General features: G+C 38.0%; 3 protein-coding genes across 3 annotated transcripts; 2 read left to right on the plus strand and 1 right to left on the minus strand.

Annotated features, from left to right (window-relative positions):
- The first annotated feature begins 418 nt into the window (after positions 1-418).
- On the plus strand, positions 419-10,483 carry LOC145801362 (uncharacterized). Its single transcript, XM_082892564.1, has 10 exons — positions 419-548; positions 5,760-6,045; positions 6,143-6,172; positions 6,262-6,512; positions 6,589-6,795; positions 6,875-6,964; positions 7,062-7,148; positions 7,244-7,585; positions 7,686-7,769; positions 10,239-10,483. Exons 2-10 carry the CDS (start codon positions 5,766-5,768, stop codon positions 10,251-10,253), a joined length of 1,386 nt encoding a protein of 461 aa, XP_082748690.1. The 5' UTR covers positions 419-548; positions 5,760-5,765; the 3' UTR covers positions 10,254-10,483.
- Positions 2,149-5,028, plus strand: LOC145801361 (uncharacterized). The gene is made up of 2 exons (XM_082892563.1): positions 2,149-4,677; positions 4,766-5,028. Exons 1-2 carry the CDS (start codon positions 2,195-2,197, stop codon positions 4,875-4,877), a joined length of 2,595 nt encoding a protein of 864 aa, XP_082748689.1. The 5' UTR covers positions 2,149-2,194; the 3' UTR covers positions 4,878-5,028.
- Positions 10,484-12,427: 1,944 nt separating the features above from the next.
- Positions 12,428-15,645, minus strand: LOC114318070 (receptor protein kinase-like protein ZAR1). Its single transcript, XM_028264934.2, has 2 exons — positions 13,744-15,645; positions 12,428-13,444 (listed from the first exon to the last, which is right to left on the minus strand). The coding sequence occupies exons 1-2, from the start codon at positions 15,209-15,211 to the stop codon at positions 12,786-12,788; spliced, it is 2,127 nt and encodes a 708-aa protein (XP_028120735.2). The 5' UTR covers positions 15,212-15,645; the 3' UTR covers positions 12,428-12,785.
- Between the last annotated feature and the right edge of the window lie 209 nt (positions 15,646-15,854).

Raw genomic sequence — 15,854 nt, forward strand, 5'->3', positions numbered from 1 at the left:
TTATATATGATTTTACTATTATTTATGATATTAATAACTAATATTGAACACTACAGGAAAATATAGCAAAAACGACGGGTTTTTAGCGACGCCGCGCCCCCCGTCGCAAAAAACCGTTTTTTGCGACGGTAACTTCTACTGTCGCAAATAATAGCCTTTAGCGACGGTACTGACCCGTCGGTAATGAAACTAAGCGGAGGCGTCGGAAATGGGGAAGTATTAGCGACGGTAAATAAAACCGTCGCAAAAAACCTTTTTTTTGAGACGGCATATATCATTTGCGACGGCAAATTTCCGTCGCAAAAAAGGATTAATGCAAACGGCACCGTTTTTCGTTCTATTTGCGACGGTGTACATCATACCGTCGCAAAAAGTCCAAAAAAAAAACCCTCCCTTTTTCCTTCTGCCTCCCGCTCGATCCTCCTCACCAAATCCCTAACTTCACCCCCAAATTTCCCAAACGGCCCACGAGGAAGACAGCGGTGGTGCGGCGGCGACGGCTCCGGCGACAAGAGTGGTGCTCCGGCGACGACCCTCTCTCCCTCTGCGTATGCTCTCTCTCTCTCTCTCTCTCTCTCTCTCTCTCTCTCGGTCTGTGTATATATATATATGAATCTGTCTATATATATATATATGCAATGTATATAAATCTATATAAATCTATATATATATATCTGAAATGTATATAAATCTATATATATATATAAATCTGAAATGTATATAAATCTATATATATATATATATATCTGAAATGTATATAAATCTATATATATATATATATATAAATCTGAAATGTATATAAATCTATATATATATATATATATAAATCTGAAATCTGTCTATATATATATATAAATCTGTTTATCTGAAATCTATATATATAAATCTGTTATATATATATATATATATAAATCTGTCTATATATATATATAAATCTGTTTTTTATTTTTATTTTTTTTCAAGTTTTTATATATATATATATCTGTTATTTTTATATATATATAAATCTGTTATATATATATAAATCTGTTATAAATCTGTTATTTTTATATATATATAAATCTGTTATATATATATATATATAAATCTGTCTATATATATATATAAATCTGTCTATATATATATATATATATAAATCTGTCTAAATATATAAATCTGACAATCGTTCAAGTTTTTTATTTTTTTATTTTTTCCAAATCATATGCTCTAATTAGAAATAGTTTGTCAAAATCAGTAAAAATTATATGCATATATATATAGTTTGTCTAATTAGAAATAGTTTGTCAAAATCATATGCTCTAATTAGAAATAGTTTGTCAAAATCATATGCTCTAATCATATGCTCTAATCCTTTAAGTTTAAATTATCATTTTTTTTTTTCTATTTCATCCATAAATTATCAATTTTACCATTCAATCCTTCAAGTTTTTTATTTTTTTATTTTTTCCAAATCATATGCTCTAATTAGAAATAGTTTGTCAAAATCAGTAAAAATTATATGCATATATATATAGTTTGTCTAATTAGAAATAGTTTGTCAAAATCATATGCTCTAATTAGAAATAGTTTGTCAAAATCATATGCTCTAATCATATGCTCTAATCCTTTAAGTTTAAATTATCATTTTTTTTTTCTATTTCATCCATAAATTATCAATTTTACCATTAAATCCTTCAAGTTTTTTATTTTTTTATTTTTTCCAAATCATATGCTCTAATTAGAAATAGTTTGTCAAAATCAGTAAAAATTATATGCATATATATATAGTTTGTCTAATTAGAAATAGTTTGTCAAAATCATATGCTCTAATTAGAAATAGTTTGTCAAAATCATATGCTCTAATCATATGCTCTAATCCTTTAAGTTTAAATTATCAATTTTTTTTTTTCTATTTCATCCATAAATTATCAATTTTACCATTCAATCCTTCAAGTTTTTTATTTTTTTATTTTTTCCAAATCATATGCTCTTAAATAGGAATTTTAGACATTTTGTTAATTTGCCAAATAGGATGTCGAGTGAATATTTATGTGTAGGTATTATATTTAGAGTTACTTTGGTGAGATATTCTTGTGGATGTGTACAGATGATGGATAAGAGTTGGATTGATTTGCCAAATAGGATGTCGAGTGAATACATTAATGGGATTGATGAATTCCTTGTGTTTGCCTACACCAATAGGGTTGAAGGTTCGATGATCAGTTGTCCGTGTAGGAAGTGTGAGAATCGATACTATTTTGTACGAGATGGTGTACGTGAGCATCTGATTTTGAATGGTTTTTTAAAAAAATACAAACATTGGATTAATCATGGGGAATCTTACATATCTCTGCATAGTAATCGAGAGAATGAAACATTAGCTAATTTAGACATTGGAGATGATATGATTGGAATGATACAAGGGGCTATGGGAAATCCACATGTCGGTACAAGTGTTGAGGGTGATGAACCACAGGGGCCTGATCCCCGTGCATCTGAACCCCAGCTCGGTCCAAATGCAGAGACTGCAAAGTATTTCAAACTTCTTCAAGATGCACAAAGTGAATTGTATCCGGGTTGTCAGAAGTTCACATCTTTGTCATTCATTGTTCGACTTCTACATTTGAAGGTGCTTAATCAGTGGACGGACAAGTCTGTTGACATGTTGCTTGAGTTATTGAATGAGGCGTTTCCGTTGGGTGTGAAACTCCCGGACTCATATTATAAAGCTCAAAAGGTCACAACAGATTTGGGCTTCACGTATGAGACGTGGGATGCATGTCCCAACAGTTGCATGTTGTTTCGAAACGAGGACGCCAATCTTGATAAATGTGTCATATGCAACAGTTCTAGATGGAAATCAAATGGTGATGGTGGTTCAAATGGTCCTAACACAGGTGGCAAACAAGTAGCTGCAAAACAGATGAGGTATTTTCCTTTAAAGTCAAGGTTGCAGAGGTTGTTTATGTCATCCAAGACGGCCAAGTTAATGAGATGGCATGCAGAGGAACGAACTGATGATGGTGTCTTCAGGCATCCTGCTGACTCCCTTGCATGGAAAGATTTTGACCGTCGGAATATTGACTTTAGTAATGATTGCCGAAGTGTAAGGCTTGGCTTAGCATCTGATGGTTTTAACCCATTCAGGACGATGAACATAGTTCATAGCACTTGGCCTGTTGTGCTCATTCCATACAACTTGCCGCCATGGATGTGCATGAAGCAACCATTTCTAATTTTATCTGTGCTTATTGACGGCCCGAAAGGACCTGGTGACAAGATTGATGTTTATATGCAACCGTTGATTGAGGAGTTGAAAGAACTATGGAATGAGGGTGTGTCAACATTTGATGCATCAACAAATCAAATGTTTCAAATGCATGCAGCTTTACTGTGGACAATTAGTGATTTTCCTGCATACGCAAACTTGTCAGGATGGAGCACTAAAGGAGAATATGCATGTCCTTGTTGCAATAAGGAAACTACATCGTGTTGGTTGAAGCATAGTAGGAAACAATCATACTTGGGTCATCGCAGATTTTTACCTACTGGCCATAAATTCCGGAAGGATAAAGTATCATTTGATGGTAGTCGGGAAGTCAGACTCAAACCAAAATTGTTGTCTGGAACTGAGATGTTGCTACAATTAGAATCTGAGGGTATTTTAACCCAATACAATAGGGATGACCTTAAGGAGAGGCATAGGAGACAGGTAGAGAAGGAGAAAGCTGGACATCGCACCCATAGTTGGAAGAAAAAGAGTATCTTTTATGAATTGCCATATTGGGAGCACAATCTAATAAGACACAACCTCGATGTGATGCATATAGAGAAGAATGTTTGTGACAATGTGTTGTGGACAATATTAGGGGTTGCAGGAAAATCGAAGGATGGTGTTAATGCTCGGCGTGATTTACAAGATATGAATATTAGAAAACCCCTACATTTGCAGTTAAGAGGGTCGAATAAAGCCTATTTACCACCAGCACAATTCACGATGACCAAGGATGAGAAAGATTTGTTCTTGAAAGTGTTGAAGGAAGTAAGAGTTCCCGACGGGTATTCATCCAATATATCACGTCGTGTGCGCTTACATGATAGAAGCATTGGGGGTCTTAAGAGCCACGATAGTCATATTCTGATGCAACAACTTATTCCATTGGCTATTCGCAGATCGTTACCGAAGAATGTAATTGAACCCTTGATTGAATTGAGCAATTTCTTTAGACAATTGTGTTCGAAAGTGAATCGTGCGACGGATTTGCAATACATTAAAGATCGTATCGCTGTAACACTTTGTCATCTAGAGAAAATATTTCCTCCGAGTTTTTTTGATATAATGGAGCACTTGCCTATACATCTAGCTGATGAAGCGTTATTGGGTGGAGCGATTCAGTTTCGATGGATGTATCCAATTGAGAGGTATCTTCTTACTTTGAAGCAATACGTGCGTAATAGAGCTCGTCCTGAAGGATCAATTGCTAAAGGATATCTTATGGAAGAATGCATGAATTTTTGTGCACAATATCTCAGTGATGTGGAAACCAAATCTAGTCGACCCGTGAGGAACTATAGTGGTGCTGATAATTTGGGTCATGCTACTGGTGAAAACACAAGCTTTTATCTTGATAATACTTCTTGGGTACAAGCTCATCGGTACATCTTATGCAATACAAGCGCGGTTCAACCATTCATAAAGTAGGTTAAGTCACTCACTCAATATTTTATTATGTTTATTGAATTTTCAACTAAAATTTTTGTATGGCTAAAATTTCAATCTACACAGCAAACACCTTGAAGTACTTAAGCTCAAAATGCCTCGTGTCGACGATCATCAACTTCGGCGTGAACATTTTGAAACTTTTCACATTTGGTTCAAGGAACATGTATGTATTTAACTCTATAGATTCTAGTTACTTAAGTCGATCTACATTTTAAATTTTACATTTCGTGTTAAATAGGTCCAAACTTTGCGAAGGACTACTGATGTCATACTTTCTGAAGAGCTTATTCTATTGGCAAATGGTCCTCATAACCTGGCAAGGAGGTTCAACGGGTATATACTGAATGGGTTTCGGTATCGAGTAAAGGCCATGGATGATCGTCGAGCCACACAAAATTGTGGTGTAGCTTTGAAGGCAGATACCATAAGTTATGCTAGTCGAAAAGACAAGAATCCTCGTCTGGGGTCTGTGTACTATTATGGACAATTGACAGATATTGTTGAGATTCGATATTCCAATGAGAAGAAACATGTGTTGTTTAAGTGTGATTGGATTGACAACATTCACGGAAAGAAAGAAGATGTCTTCAATTTCACGTTGGTGAACTTCAATCATTTGTTGTACCGAGATGATCGAATTACCAATGAACCTTTCATCTTGGCGTCCCAAGCAGAGCAAGTTTGGTATGTTGCAGACCCGTTACAACCAGACTGGCAAGTCGTGGTGAAGATGTCTCAAAGAGGTTTATTTGATATGAGTTCAACTGATCCACAAATCGAGCCATACATGAGCCAACAATTGGAAGAAAATATAATGCTTCGTGATGAAGAAGTTGGTTGGGTGAGGGAAGCCGCAGAAGGGGAAACAGTTGATGTTCAAATAGGCTGATATGTAATCAACATTAGTAATTCAATTAAGGCCAAGGTTGTAGTTAATCATCAATTTCTTAATTTACTTTGTCTTTGTAATTGTATTAGTTCAAATCATGTCATATTATAGTTGATGACAAACCATTGTCTATGTTTCTAATGTCAATTAATGTTATATTGCTTGAAGATTATTATGGGAAGGAAGAGGAAGCCTGATCATCCCCGGCGCATGATGTCTGATGTGCTACATAACAGGACATCAGTAGCACCACCATTAGAGGAGGCATCACATCGGCCAGCATCGGAGGGGCCATTAGTGCCACCAGCATCTGAGGGGCCATTACCACCGTATCGACCACCATCAGTGGCACCACAGCAGCTACCATGTACTCGGCCTCCACGCCTACCATCGGTGCGTCCACCATCAATGGCACCACAGCAGCTATCATCATCAGCTTATGAGCCATCCGCAGGTATTTAAATTTGCTTTGAGTTGCATGAAAATTATTTACACATACATTTATTTATGCTCATTATATATAACTTGTTTATTCTCATTGTATTTTGCAGACCCTTCGACTTCTTCACAGCCCACATCAGGTTTATTTGATATGATTTGTATTCACATTATTTAAATTTGCATTTGGTTGTTACCATTGCATATTGTTTATTATTATTGTATATCGCAGGTCATGTTAGTTCTTCATCGACCTCGACTAGGCGTGGTAGAGGATGTGCCAAGGGCATTAAAGAGTGGGGTACTGGTAAAAAGCTGCACATACAATTTGATGGAAATTACTGCCCAATAGGAGATAACGTGGCCAAGTTAACTACTCAACTTGGCATTATTGTTCGGAATGGTAACATTGTTCCTCTTACTTTTGTTGACTGGAACAGTGTGCCTGATGATATTGTTGATGCTATCTGGAAGGATGTGAAGGTAAAAGTATATTTTTGTCCACAAATTCGAATTCCAAATTTGTGTTATACTTAGCCTTAAACTTTGTGTTTTATAGGACAATTTGAATATATGTCCAGAGGAGTACAAGCCAATCTGCATGAAAAACTGCAACAGCATATGGAAGGATCACAAGAACAAGCTTAAGGCTAAGTATTTCAAGCCTAGAAGCTCTGATCCTAATCTGAAGGATGATGTTCCTATGAACGTTGTGCCAAGCCAGTGGGAACAACTTGTAGAGTATTGGCGTACTTCCGATGCTGAGGTATACAATTACGTTATATTTATGATATGTAAACATACAAATCATATTTACATACTTACATTTGTTGAACTTGTTATAGAAAATTGCAAGTAGGAACGCTAAAAATCGGCGAGCTCACGGCATAGCTCATACCACAGGGCGTACTACTTTCTCTCAGATACGGCATGAGGTTTACATTTTATTGTTTTATTTTTCTATATAAATAAACATTGTATATTTGCAAATTATTTGGATTCTAATTTTCATATTTCTAAAAAAAAATTTAGATGACCAGTAAGGGGGAGTCTACTGATAAGATGAATGTTTGGCTTATGACACGTAGAGTAGATGACCCAGAGGTTATCCAGACCTTGGTAGTTTCCAAACACCTTTGATTGTATTTAAAGTTTATTTTTTGTGTGTCAACCATCTTAATTTCGCGTATACTTGTGTGTCTTATTCAATACAGGATGAGTTTAAGCGTCAACTCTCTATGCTACCTGAGGATGGTCGGACTTTGGAGGCTAGGAATGCCATTTTCCATGAGTTGATAGGTCATGACAGACATGGATATTGTCGCACATACGGGAGAATCGTGCCTCGCAGAGTGGTGTATAAGGATGGTGCTGGGCCATCACAGTCAACACCCCATCCATCGACTATTGATCAGATCACGCAGCAGGTTCGTGCTGAGCTAAGGGATGAGTTGAGGGAGGAGCTGCGAGCAGAGTTCTCTACACATTTGCAGCAGATGAGAGCTGAGATGATGGCCCTTGTGTCACAGGGGGCGAGTGTGGATCCCAACAGACAGGTTCCATATAAACATCACAATTGTTTGATAGTTCAATTTTCACTCAAGATTATGTATGAAATTCGAATATGATTAACACATTATGCACTGACTAACATAGGTTCCTGATGCATCGAGTGGCCACCGGGCATTTAGGGAATCTGCAGAAGACGAGAATCCATATACACCACCACCAGAAGATCAGGTATACAATTTATCTTTGCATTCTAAGCTAAAATACATCTTTGTGTTTCAGAAACTTGAATTCGAGGCGTTAACGCCCCAAAATCAGCAAACGGCGTCGGTTTAGGACAAAACTTGGCACACACGACCGCCTAGGCACGAGAGACTTGTGGGAGAAGACGGGGCTCGAATCGGGTTCCCGGTTTGGGAGTTAGAGCCGGATTTCACTTTAGGTAAACAACTTCCTTAAGAAACTTGAATTCGAGGCGTTAACGCCCCAAAATCACCAAACGGCGTCGGTTTAGCACGAAACTTGGCACACACGACCGCCTAGGCACGAGAGACTTGTGGGAGAAGACGGGGCTCGAATCGGGTTCCCGGCTTGGGAGTTAGAGCCGGATTTCACATTAGGCAAACAACTTCCTTAAGAAACTTGAATTCGAGGCGTTAACGCCCCAAAATCACCAAACGGCGTCGGTTTAGCACGAAACTTGGCACACACGACCGCCTAGGCACGAGAGACTTGTGGGAGAAGACGGGGCTCGAATCGGGTTCCCGGCTTGGGAGTTAGAGCCGGATTTCACTTTAGGCAAACAACTTCCTTAAGAAACTTGAATTCGAGGCGTTAACGCTCCAAAATCACCAAACGGCGTCGGTTTAGCACGAAACTTGGCACACACGACCGCCTAGGCACGAGAGACTTGTGGGAGAAGACGGGGCTCGAATCGGGTTCCCGGCTTGGGAGTTAGAGTCGGATTTCACTTTAGGCAAACAACTTCCTTAAGAAACTTGAATTCGAGGCGTTAACGCCCCAAAATCACCAAACGGCGTCGGTTTAGCACGAAACTTGGCACACACGACCGCCTAGGCACGAGAGACTTGTGGGAGAAGACGGGGCTCGAATCGGGTTCCCGGCTTGGGAGTTAGAGTCGGATTTCACTTTAGGCAAACAACTTCCTTAAGAAACTTGAATTCGAGGCGTTAACGCCCCAAAATCACCAAACGGCGTCGGTTTAGCACGAAACTTGGCACACACGACCGCCTAGGCACGAGAGACTTGTGGGAGAAGACGGGGCTCGAATCGGCTTCCCGGTTTGGGAGTTAGAGCCGGATTTCACTTTAGGTAAACAACTTCCTTAAGAAACTTGAATTCGAGGCGTTAACGCCCCAAAATCACCAAACGGCGTCGGTTTAGCACGAAACTTGGCACACACGACCGCCTAGGCACGAGAGATTTGTGGGAGAAGACGGGGCTCGAATCGGGTTCCCGGCTTGGGAGTTAGAGCCGGATTTCACTTTAGGCAAACAACTTCCTTAAGAAACTTGAATTCGAGGCGTTAACGCCCCAAAATCACCAAACGGCGTCGGTTTAGCACGAAACTTGGCACACACAACCGCCTAGGCACGAGAGACTTGTGGGAGAAGACGGGGCTCGAATCGGGTTCCCGGCTTGGGAGTTAGAGTCGGATTTCACTTTAGGCAAACAACTTCCTTAAGAAACTTGAATTCGAGGCGTTAACGCCCCAAAATCACCAAACGGCGTCGGTTTAGCACGAAACTTAGCACACACGACCGCCTAGGCACGAGAGACTTGTGGGAGAAGACGGGGCTCGAATCGGCTTCCCGGTTTGGGAGTTAGAGCCGGATTTCACTTTAGGTAAACAACTTCCTTAAGAAACTTGAATTCGAGGCGTTAACGCCCCAAAATCACCAAACGGCGTCGGTTTAGCACGAAACTTGGCACACACGACCGCCTAGGCACGAGAGACTTGTGGGAGAAGACGGGGCTCGAATCGGGTTCCCGGCTTGGGAGTTAGAGCCGGATTTCACTTTAGGCAAACAACTTCCTTAAGAAACTTGAATTCGAGGCGTTAACGCCCCAAAATCACCAAACGGCGTCGGTTTAGCACGAAACTTGGCACACACGACCGCCTAGGCACGAGAGACTTGTGGGAGAAGACGGGGCTCGAATCGGGTTCCCGGCTTGGGAGTTAGAGTCGGATTTCACTTTAGGCAAACAACTTCCTTAAGAAACTTGAATTCGAGGCGTTAACGCCCCAAAATCACCAAACGGCGTCGGTTTAGCACGAAACTTGGCACACACGACCGCCTAGGCACGAGAGACTTGTGGGAGAAGACGGGGCTCGAATCGGCTTCCCGGTTTGGGAGTTAGAGCCGGATTTCACTTTAGGTAAACAACTTCCTTAAGAAACTTGAATTCGAGGCGTTAACGCCCCAAAATCACCAAATGGCGTCGGTTTAGCACGAAACTTGGCACACACGACCGCCTAGGCACGAGAGACTTGTGGGAGAAGACGGGGCTCGAATCGGGTTCCCGGTTTGGGAGTTAGAGCCGGATTTCGGTTTGTCAAAATTATTTACTAAACTATCTTTCTAATTATATTGTAATCAATTTTTTTTTATATTTTTCTATAATTAAAATATTAACACATTATATGGTTTTTAATTATTTTTATCTTGTTTTTTTCAGATATTTCCTGAGTAGCAGTTGGCTTTTTTCTGGAATGCGGGCGTATCAAGATTATGACTAATTTTTGTTTTTGTAACCCACGAACGAATGAAGACGAAAACTTTTGATTTTGATTTTGATTTTGATTTATGTTATTTAAATTTGGGAGCAACATTATGTATGTATTATGCGACGTTATTGTTCTGAATTTTTATTTCTGTATTGCTATGAATTGAACAATATTATTAATTTTCATTATTTGTCAATTTTTGTTTATGTACGTATTTATATTATTCTGTAATTTTTCAATTTTTTATCTAATACAGGTTATTTTAATTTTTTTATTAATTTATCAACAGGGTTTTTTATTTTTTTTTTATTTTTTGAGACGGGAGAAGAACCCGTCGCAAAAACCAGTAATAGGCTTTTGCGACGGTACCAACACAGTCGCAAAAGCTGCCTTATTGAATGTACAGGACACCTTTAGCGACGGTAAACCATGCCGTCGCCAATACTTATATGATGCCAGAGCCTTTAACGACGGTAATTTTCCCGTCTCAAAAAATCACTTTTAGCGACGGTAATTACGTGCCGTCGCGAAAAGTGATTTTTCCACCATTATTTGCGACGGGAAAAATGGCGTCGCAAAAAACTTGGCATACCGTCGCAGAAACTAATGGCGACGGTACATACCGTCGCCAAAGGTCTTTTGCAACCCCGTCTGTCGCGACCCCCCCTTACCGTCGCAAAAAGCCAAATTACCGTCGCAAAAGACATTAGCGACGGGCTTCTGGGCATTTGCGACGGCCGTGTACCGTCGCAAAAAACAAGTTTTTTTGTAGTGGAAGGTAAATGTGTCAACAAACTTCCTACAGGACTTATGGAAACATAAGTTTTTTAGTAGGACCATATGTAGTATAAGTCTTCCTAATATGACTTATAAATAATTTTTTCTAAAATAAAACAAAAAAATAAAAAAAAAATCATTAACTTTTGTGTTCAGGCATACCAAACGTCAATAAGTGCTAAAAAAAAATATTTTCCCCTTAAACAAAACATTAGCATGGGACAATATTGATCCACCTTTTTTTTAGAAAAAAAAAATTTATTGATGAAATTTAAAAGTACAAGAGCCATAAAACCACATTAGTATTAGTCTACCTTAGGTAATTAAGAGATAAGGAGTAACTCAGTTTATGTTGCAATTTCTCAATTGTCGAGTAAACCATGCAAACAATGCCATGGAATTCTCCAACGCTACCTAATTATTTTGAGTTAATTACACTAATATTTCTTTAACTATTTATGAATGTCAGCTTTATCTCAACTATGAAAATAATATAAATATACCAGTTTTGAAGGCAATCTAGAGGGGGTCTGCAAAGGGACAAAAGTGATATATTTTTGAAATACTTATGTGTAGGTCCTAATAAGTAAACTTATTATCTAATAGATTTTATGAAAAAAATTTATTATAAAAAAAGTCACTAATTGTAAGTTTTAGTAACAATTCACAAAAATCATTACAAATAAAGTCACTAATTGTCAATTTTTAGTGACGTACCTAAAAAATTATCAAAAAAAAATATTTTTAACGATAATTTTACCAAGACTTATTTTCAATATGACTTAAATAGGACTTGATGAGAATTAAATCAAATTATTAAAACATATTGGTAGTTTATCCTATATTTTTGGATAAATTACAAACAAAACCCCTGAAGTTTACTTAAATTACAAATTCTTGTAGTTTTAAAAATTATATTATGCCCTTTAAAATTTCTAATTTCATAACAAATAAATCATTTTATTAATAAATCATTAAGTTAATTAATAGTTTTTAATAATATTAAAATTTTATTTCAATTAATAATTCAAATAATTTTATTATTGTATAAGTGAACAATTAAAAATTTCATTTTTTTAATAAATTCTGTTAAATAAAAAATTCTGACAAAGATATATTTATAATTTTTCAAATCGCAAGAAATAATTCATATTTTAAATAAACCTCAAGAGGTATATTTATAATTTATCCTATATTTTTATAGTTGAAAAAAGTCAAAATATACAGATTCACAGATAAAAAAGGTAGAATGATATTCAATAATAGTGAAAGAGATTTTGGTGTAAATATCCCTAATTATTTATTTTATTTATTTATTTATTTATTTATTTATTTGGCTTATTTCCTAGCTAAAGCAGAGATATATGGAACAACAGACCAACAATTGTCATAATAAGCCAAGGGAACCAACAAACAAAGGGTCAGCAATAAGAGCAAGAAGAAGACAATTCTTCCTCATCTCTACCACCAAACAACAAATTTACACAACAACAAATAAAACAGTTAATTCCTCACAGCATGCTCTTATAGCAGATCTGTCTTCACCTACCCTTCCTCCAACTGAGAACAGAGGATCCTAACTAAATGAAATCCTTACACCTTCCCTCACCGCTTCACCGTGCTCGTATTTCCACTGAAAATTCCAATTAATTCATTTTGTAGAGCCCTCCGAGCAGATCAAACACAACTCTACACTTAATCGATGACTAATATTTCACTTTTCAATCGAGTCTTTCCAAAGCATCAGAGATATGCCTCATTGTCGGTCTCCTTTCGGGGCTGCTCTGTATGCATGCCATTGCAATCTTCAAAACTGCAATAATCTCATCCTCCTTATCTGCATCATCCGCCAAGTATGGATCCAAAACATCTCCGAGTGGCTTTTTTTCTTCGATGCAAAGCTGAATCCAGCTAACCAAATCCATTTCTGCGTTACCCACTTGGACTACTGGCAATCTTCCAGTGATCATTTCTAGTAAGATCACCCCATACGAGTAAACATCCCATTTTTGCGATGGCTTCACCACTTGTAGTGCCTCGGGGGCTTGATAATAGCATCCAAAGCTTGCAGCTGAATTGACTGTTGCAACTTCTGATGGGGAGTTGCTTGGTTGCCTTTGAAGACATTTCTCAGAAGCCACTCGACTAGATTGCAGGGTTGGGGTTCCTCCGGCTATGTTAGCAAGGCGTCCAAGCCCAAAGTCGGAGATTTTGGGCTCCATGTTTGCTCCAAGTAGTATATTACTCGGCTTCAAGTCTCCATGGACATACTTTTTTGGACTGTACTCGTGTAGATAAACCAAACCTTTAGCTATTCCTTTTATTATTTTCAGACGAACAGACCATGGCAGAGGTGTGAAGGATACCATTCCAGCCTTCCCTGTTGATATTAAACATCCAAATGAAACAAACAACCAACCCAAACTAAACCTTATGTCCCAATTAAGTGGGTTTGGCTACATAAATTATTATTCGCTATTCTGCAATGTCAAGAATTATATGCTTAGTTAAATTAAATAAATTCATATGTTCTTTCATTACCACATCCCATGTCAGCTTAGGTAAAAGCAAGAACGTATGCCAAAAAAATAAAAACGTAAGCTGGAAAGCACAATAACTACTTCATTCAATTAAAACAAAAATAAAAATTTGGCAAGAGGGTGGTTTGGTGAAGCTTACCATGAATTGCGGTTGCAAGGTTTCCATTAGGTATGTAATCATAGATGAGAAGCTTCTCATCAACCGACCAATAATAGGCTCTAATTGTTACAATATTGGGATGCCTTAGCTTCCCAATTGCTTCCACTTCTGTCTGAAACTCTTTCAACCGCTGAGAGCCTCCTTCTCCCAATCTTCTAACCGCCAAGGTAAGCCCATCTTCAAGCACAACTTTATAAACAATCCCAATGCCGCTCTTCCCTAACACAAAAGCTGATGCTTTCAGAAGCTCGTCTAGATCAAAACCGACCTGCGTATCCAATGGTACGAGATCATACTGCTCCACATTTTCTGATAAAGTCTCAGATTCATCTATTGTGAAGCATAGACAGTCTTTCCTTCCTTTCCCTCCCTTCTCAAAAATATAACCGTTCTCATCCTTTCTCTTGCTACAGGGACAAACTCTCGAGTAACAATATGAGAAGAGAAGCCCAAGAAGGCAAATTCCAACGACATCGCTTACAACAATCACAATTATGGCACTTTTACTTAGCCCTCTTCCACTCCCACTCTTTCCATTATTACTGGTATTTTGCAGGGAGTTGTTACCTGGCAAGAAAGGGTACGAGGAAGGCGAACTTGCACCCTCTGAACATGGATTTTTCAAGGGAGGGCCACAAAGACCGGGATTTCCTATAAAAGCCGTTGGTCCTCTGTTCATAAGAGCACCGGTTTGCGGTATTGGCCCACTTAGATTGTTATATGTGAGATCAATATAGACTTTCTCAGGAAGGTCACCAAGGCTAGCTGGGATTGAACCACTAAACAGATTGTGAGACAAATCAACAGTACCTTGCAAATTAGCCAACAATCCCAAGTCACTAGGAATTGGACCACTGAATTTGTTGAAACGAAGGTTTAGTTTTTCAAGGGAAACCAAATTAGTCCCAAACCCACCAATCAAAGAACCAGTGAAATTGTTTTGACTGAGATCAAGGGTTCTCAATCTCTTGCACTGAATCAATGATGTGGGTAATGACCCATTGAAGAAATTTTGTGATAAATCTAAGTTTTGAAGAAATTTGAGCTTCCCAATCTCAGAAGGGATAGACCCAGATAAGGAATTTCCATAAATGACCAAACTCTGTAGCCCTAGAGCTCTAAAGAGCTCAACAGGTAAGCTTCCAAAGAACTTGTTGTTCCTTAGATTGACATGTCTAAGGTCAGAGAGAGATCCAAGAGAAGAAGAGAGAAACCCATAGAGTTTCTTCTTTGGAATGCTAACAGAGACAACTCTTTGTTCTTTGCAAGTCACACCATTCCAAGAACAAGGGTTTTGATCAGAATAGTTCCAATTGTTGAGAGACCCTTCTGGGTCTTCTCTAATGGACTGTTTAAATGACAGAAGAGCAAACCCTTCATCATTCAAAGAACCCACTAGAGCTTGAGAATTAAAGAGGAGTAAAATGAGCAAAAACAAAGCTAACATCTCCCAAAAGCTGAAAGAAAAAAAGTGACCGTTGGAAATTGAAAGATGGGTATGTTAGTGCTTACCTTTCTTCACCAGAAAATCAATTGAGGCAGTGAAACCCTAAGAGAAACAATGGAGTTGTACAGATTGAGAGAGAGAGAGAGAGAGAGAGAGAGAGAGAGCTTTGAACAGTGAAGCTTTGACAGTAGGAAAGTGTTGAACAATAGTAAAGTTGATTTCAGCTGGCAAGGCCTTGGGAAACTAGACTGTTAACAATTAAAAAACTAAAGGACCAAAAAAAATGAAAAAAAGAAAAAGAAAAAGGAGAAAGAGAAAGAAAGAAGGGGGAGTTACATCAAGGGGGACCCATTTTTTATTTATTTTTTTATTTTTTACCGATTACCTATATATAATAGAGCGAAAGTAAAAAGCTCTTTTTTGAATCTAACGCTGGTTGAATTATCAAAAATGTTTAGCAAGTGTTCATATTATTACCTTCGGTCCTAAGAATTCACTTACGTGTCATTTGTAACTCTTCTTCTCAGAGTAATGCTAGAGATCCCAAATATTCTACTAAAAGTTTTACCAAATGTCTCATATGGGTGTGGGACCCACACAATGTGGGTCCCATGTGGGTCCCACACCCATGTGAGACATTTGG

Source organism: Camellia sinensis, chromosome 10, assembly GCF_055761805.1.
Source record: "Camellia sinensis isolate YWXY chromosome 10, ASM5576180v1, whole genome shotgun sequence".
In the NCBI taxonomy this organism is placed as follows: domain Eukaryota; kingdom Viridiplantae; phylum Streptophyta; class Magnoliopsida; order Ericales; family Theaceae; genus Camellia; species Camellia sinensis.

What these genes read in the sequence shown, in the direction of transcription:
- LOC145801362 (XM_082892564.1), top strand. Translation starts at nt 5,766, where the DNA reads ATGGGAAGGAAGAGGAAGCCTGATCATCCCCGGCGCATGATGTCTGAT. An exon ending in TCTCTCAGATACGGCATGAG is followed by an intron (nt 6,965 to 7,061) that starts GTTTACATTTTA and finishes AAAAAAATTTAG; the next exon opens with ATGACCAGTAAGGGGGAGTC. An exon ending in CAGAGGTTATCCAGACCTTG is followed by an intron (nt 7,149 to 7,243) that starts GTAGTTTCCAAA and finishes TATTCAATACAG; the next exon opens with GATGAGTTTAAGCGTCAACT.
- LOC114318070 (XM_028264934.2), bottom strand. Translation starts at nt 15,211, where the DNA reads ATGTTAGCTTTGTTTTTGCTCATTTTACTCCTCTTTAATTCTCAAGCT. An exon ending in CCTTGCAACCGCAATTCATG is followed by an intron (nt 13,445 to 13,743) that starts GTAAGCTTCACC and finishes TAATATCAACAG; the next exon opens with GGAAGGCTGGAATGGTATCC.
- LOC145801361 (XM_082892563.1), top strand. Translation starts at nt 2,195, where the DNA reads ATGATCAGTTGTCCGTGTAGGAAGTGTGAGAATCGATACTATTTTGTA. An exon ending in GCGGTTCAACCATTCATAAA is followed by an intron (nt 4,678 to 4,765) that starts GTAGGTTAAGTC and finishes CAATCTACACAG; the next exon opens with CAAACACCTTGAAGTACTTA.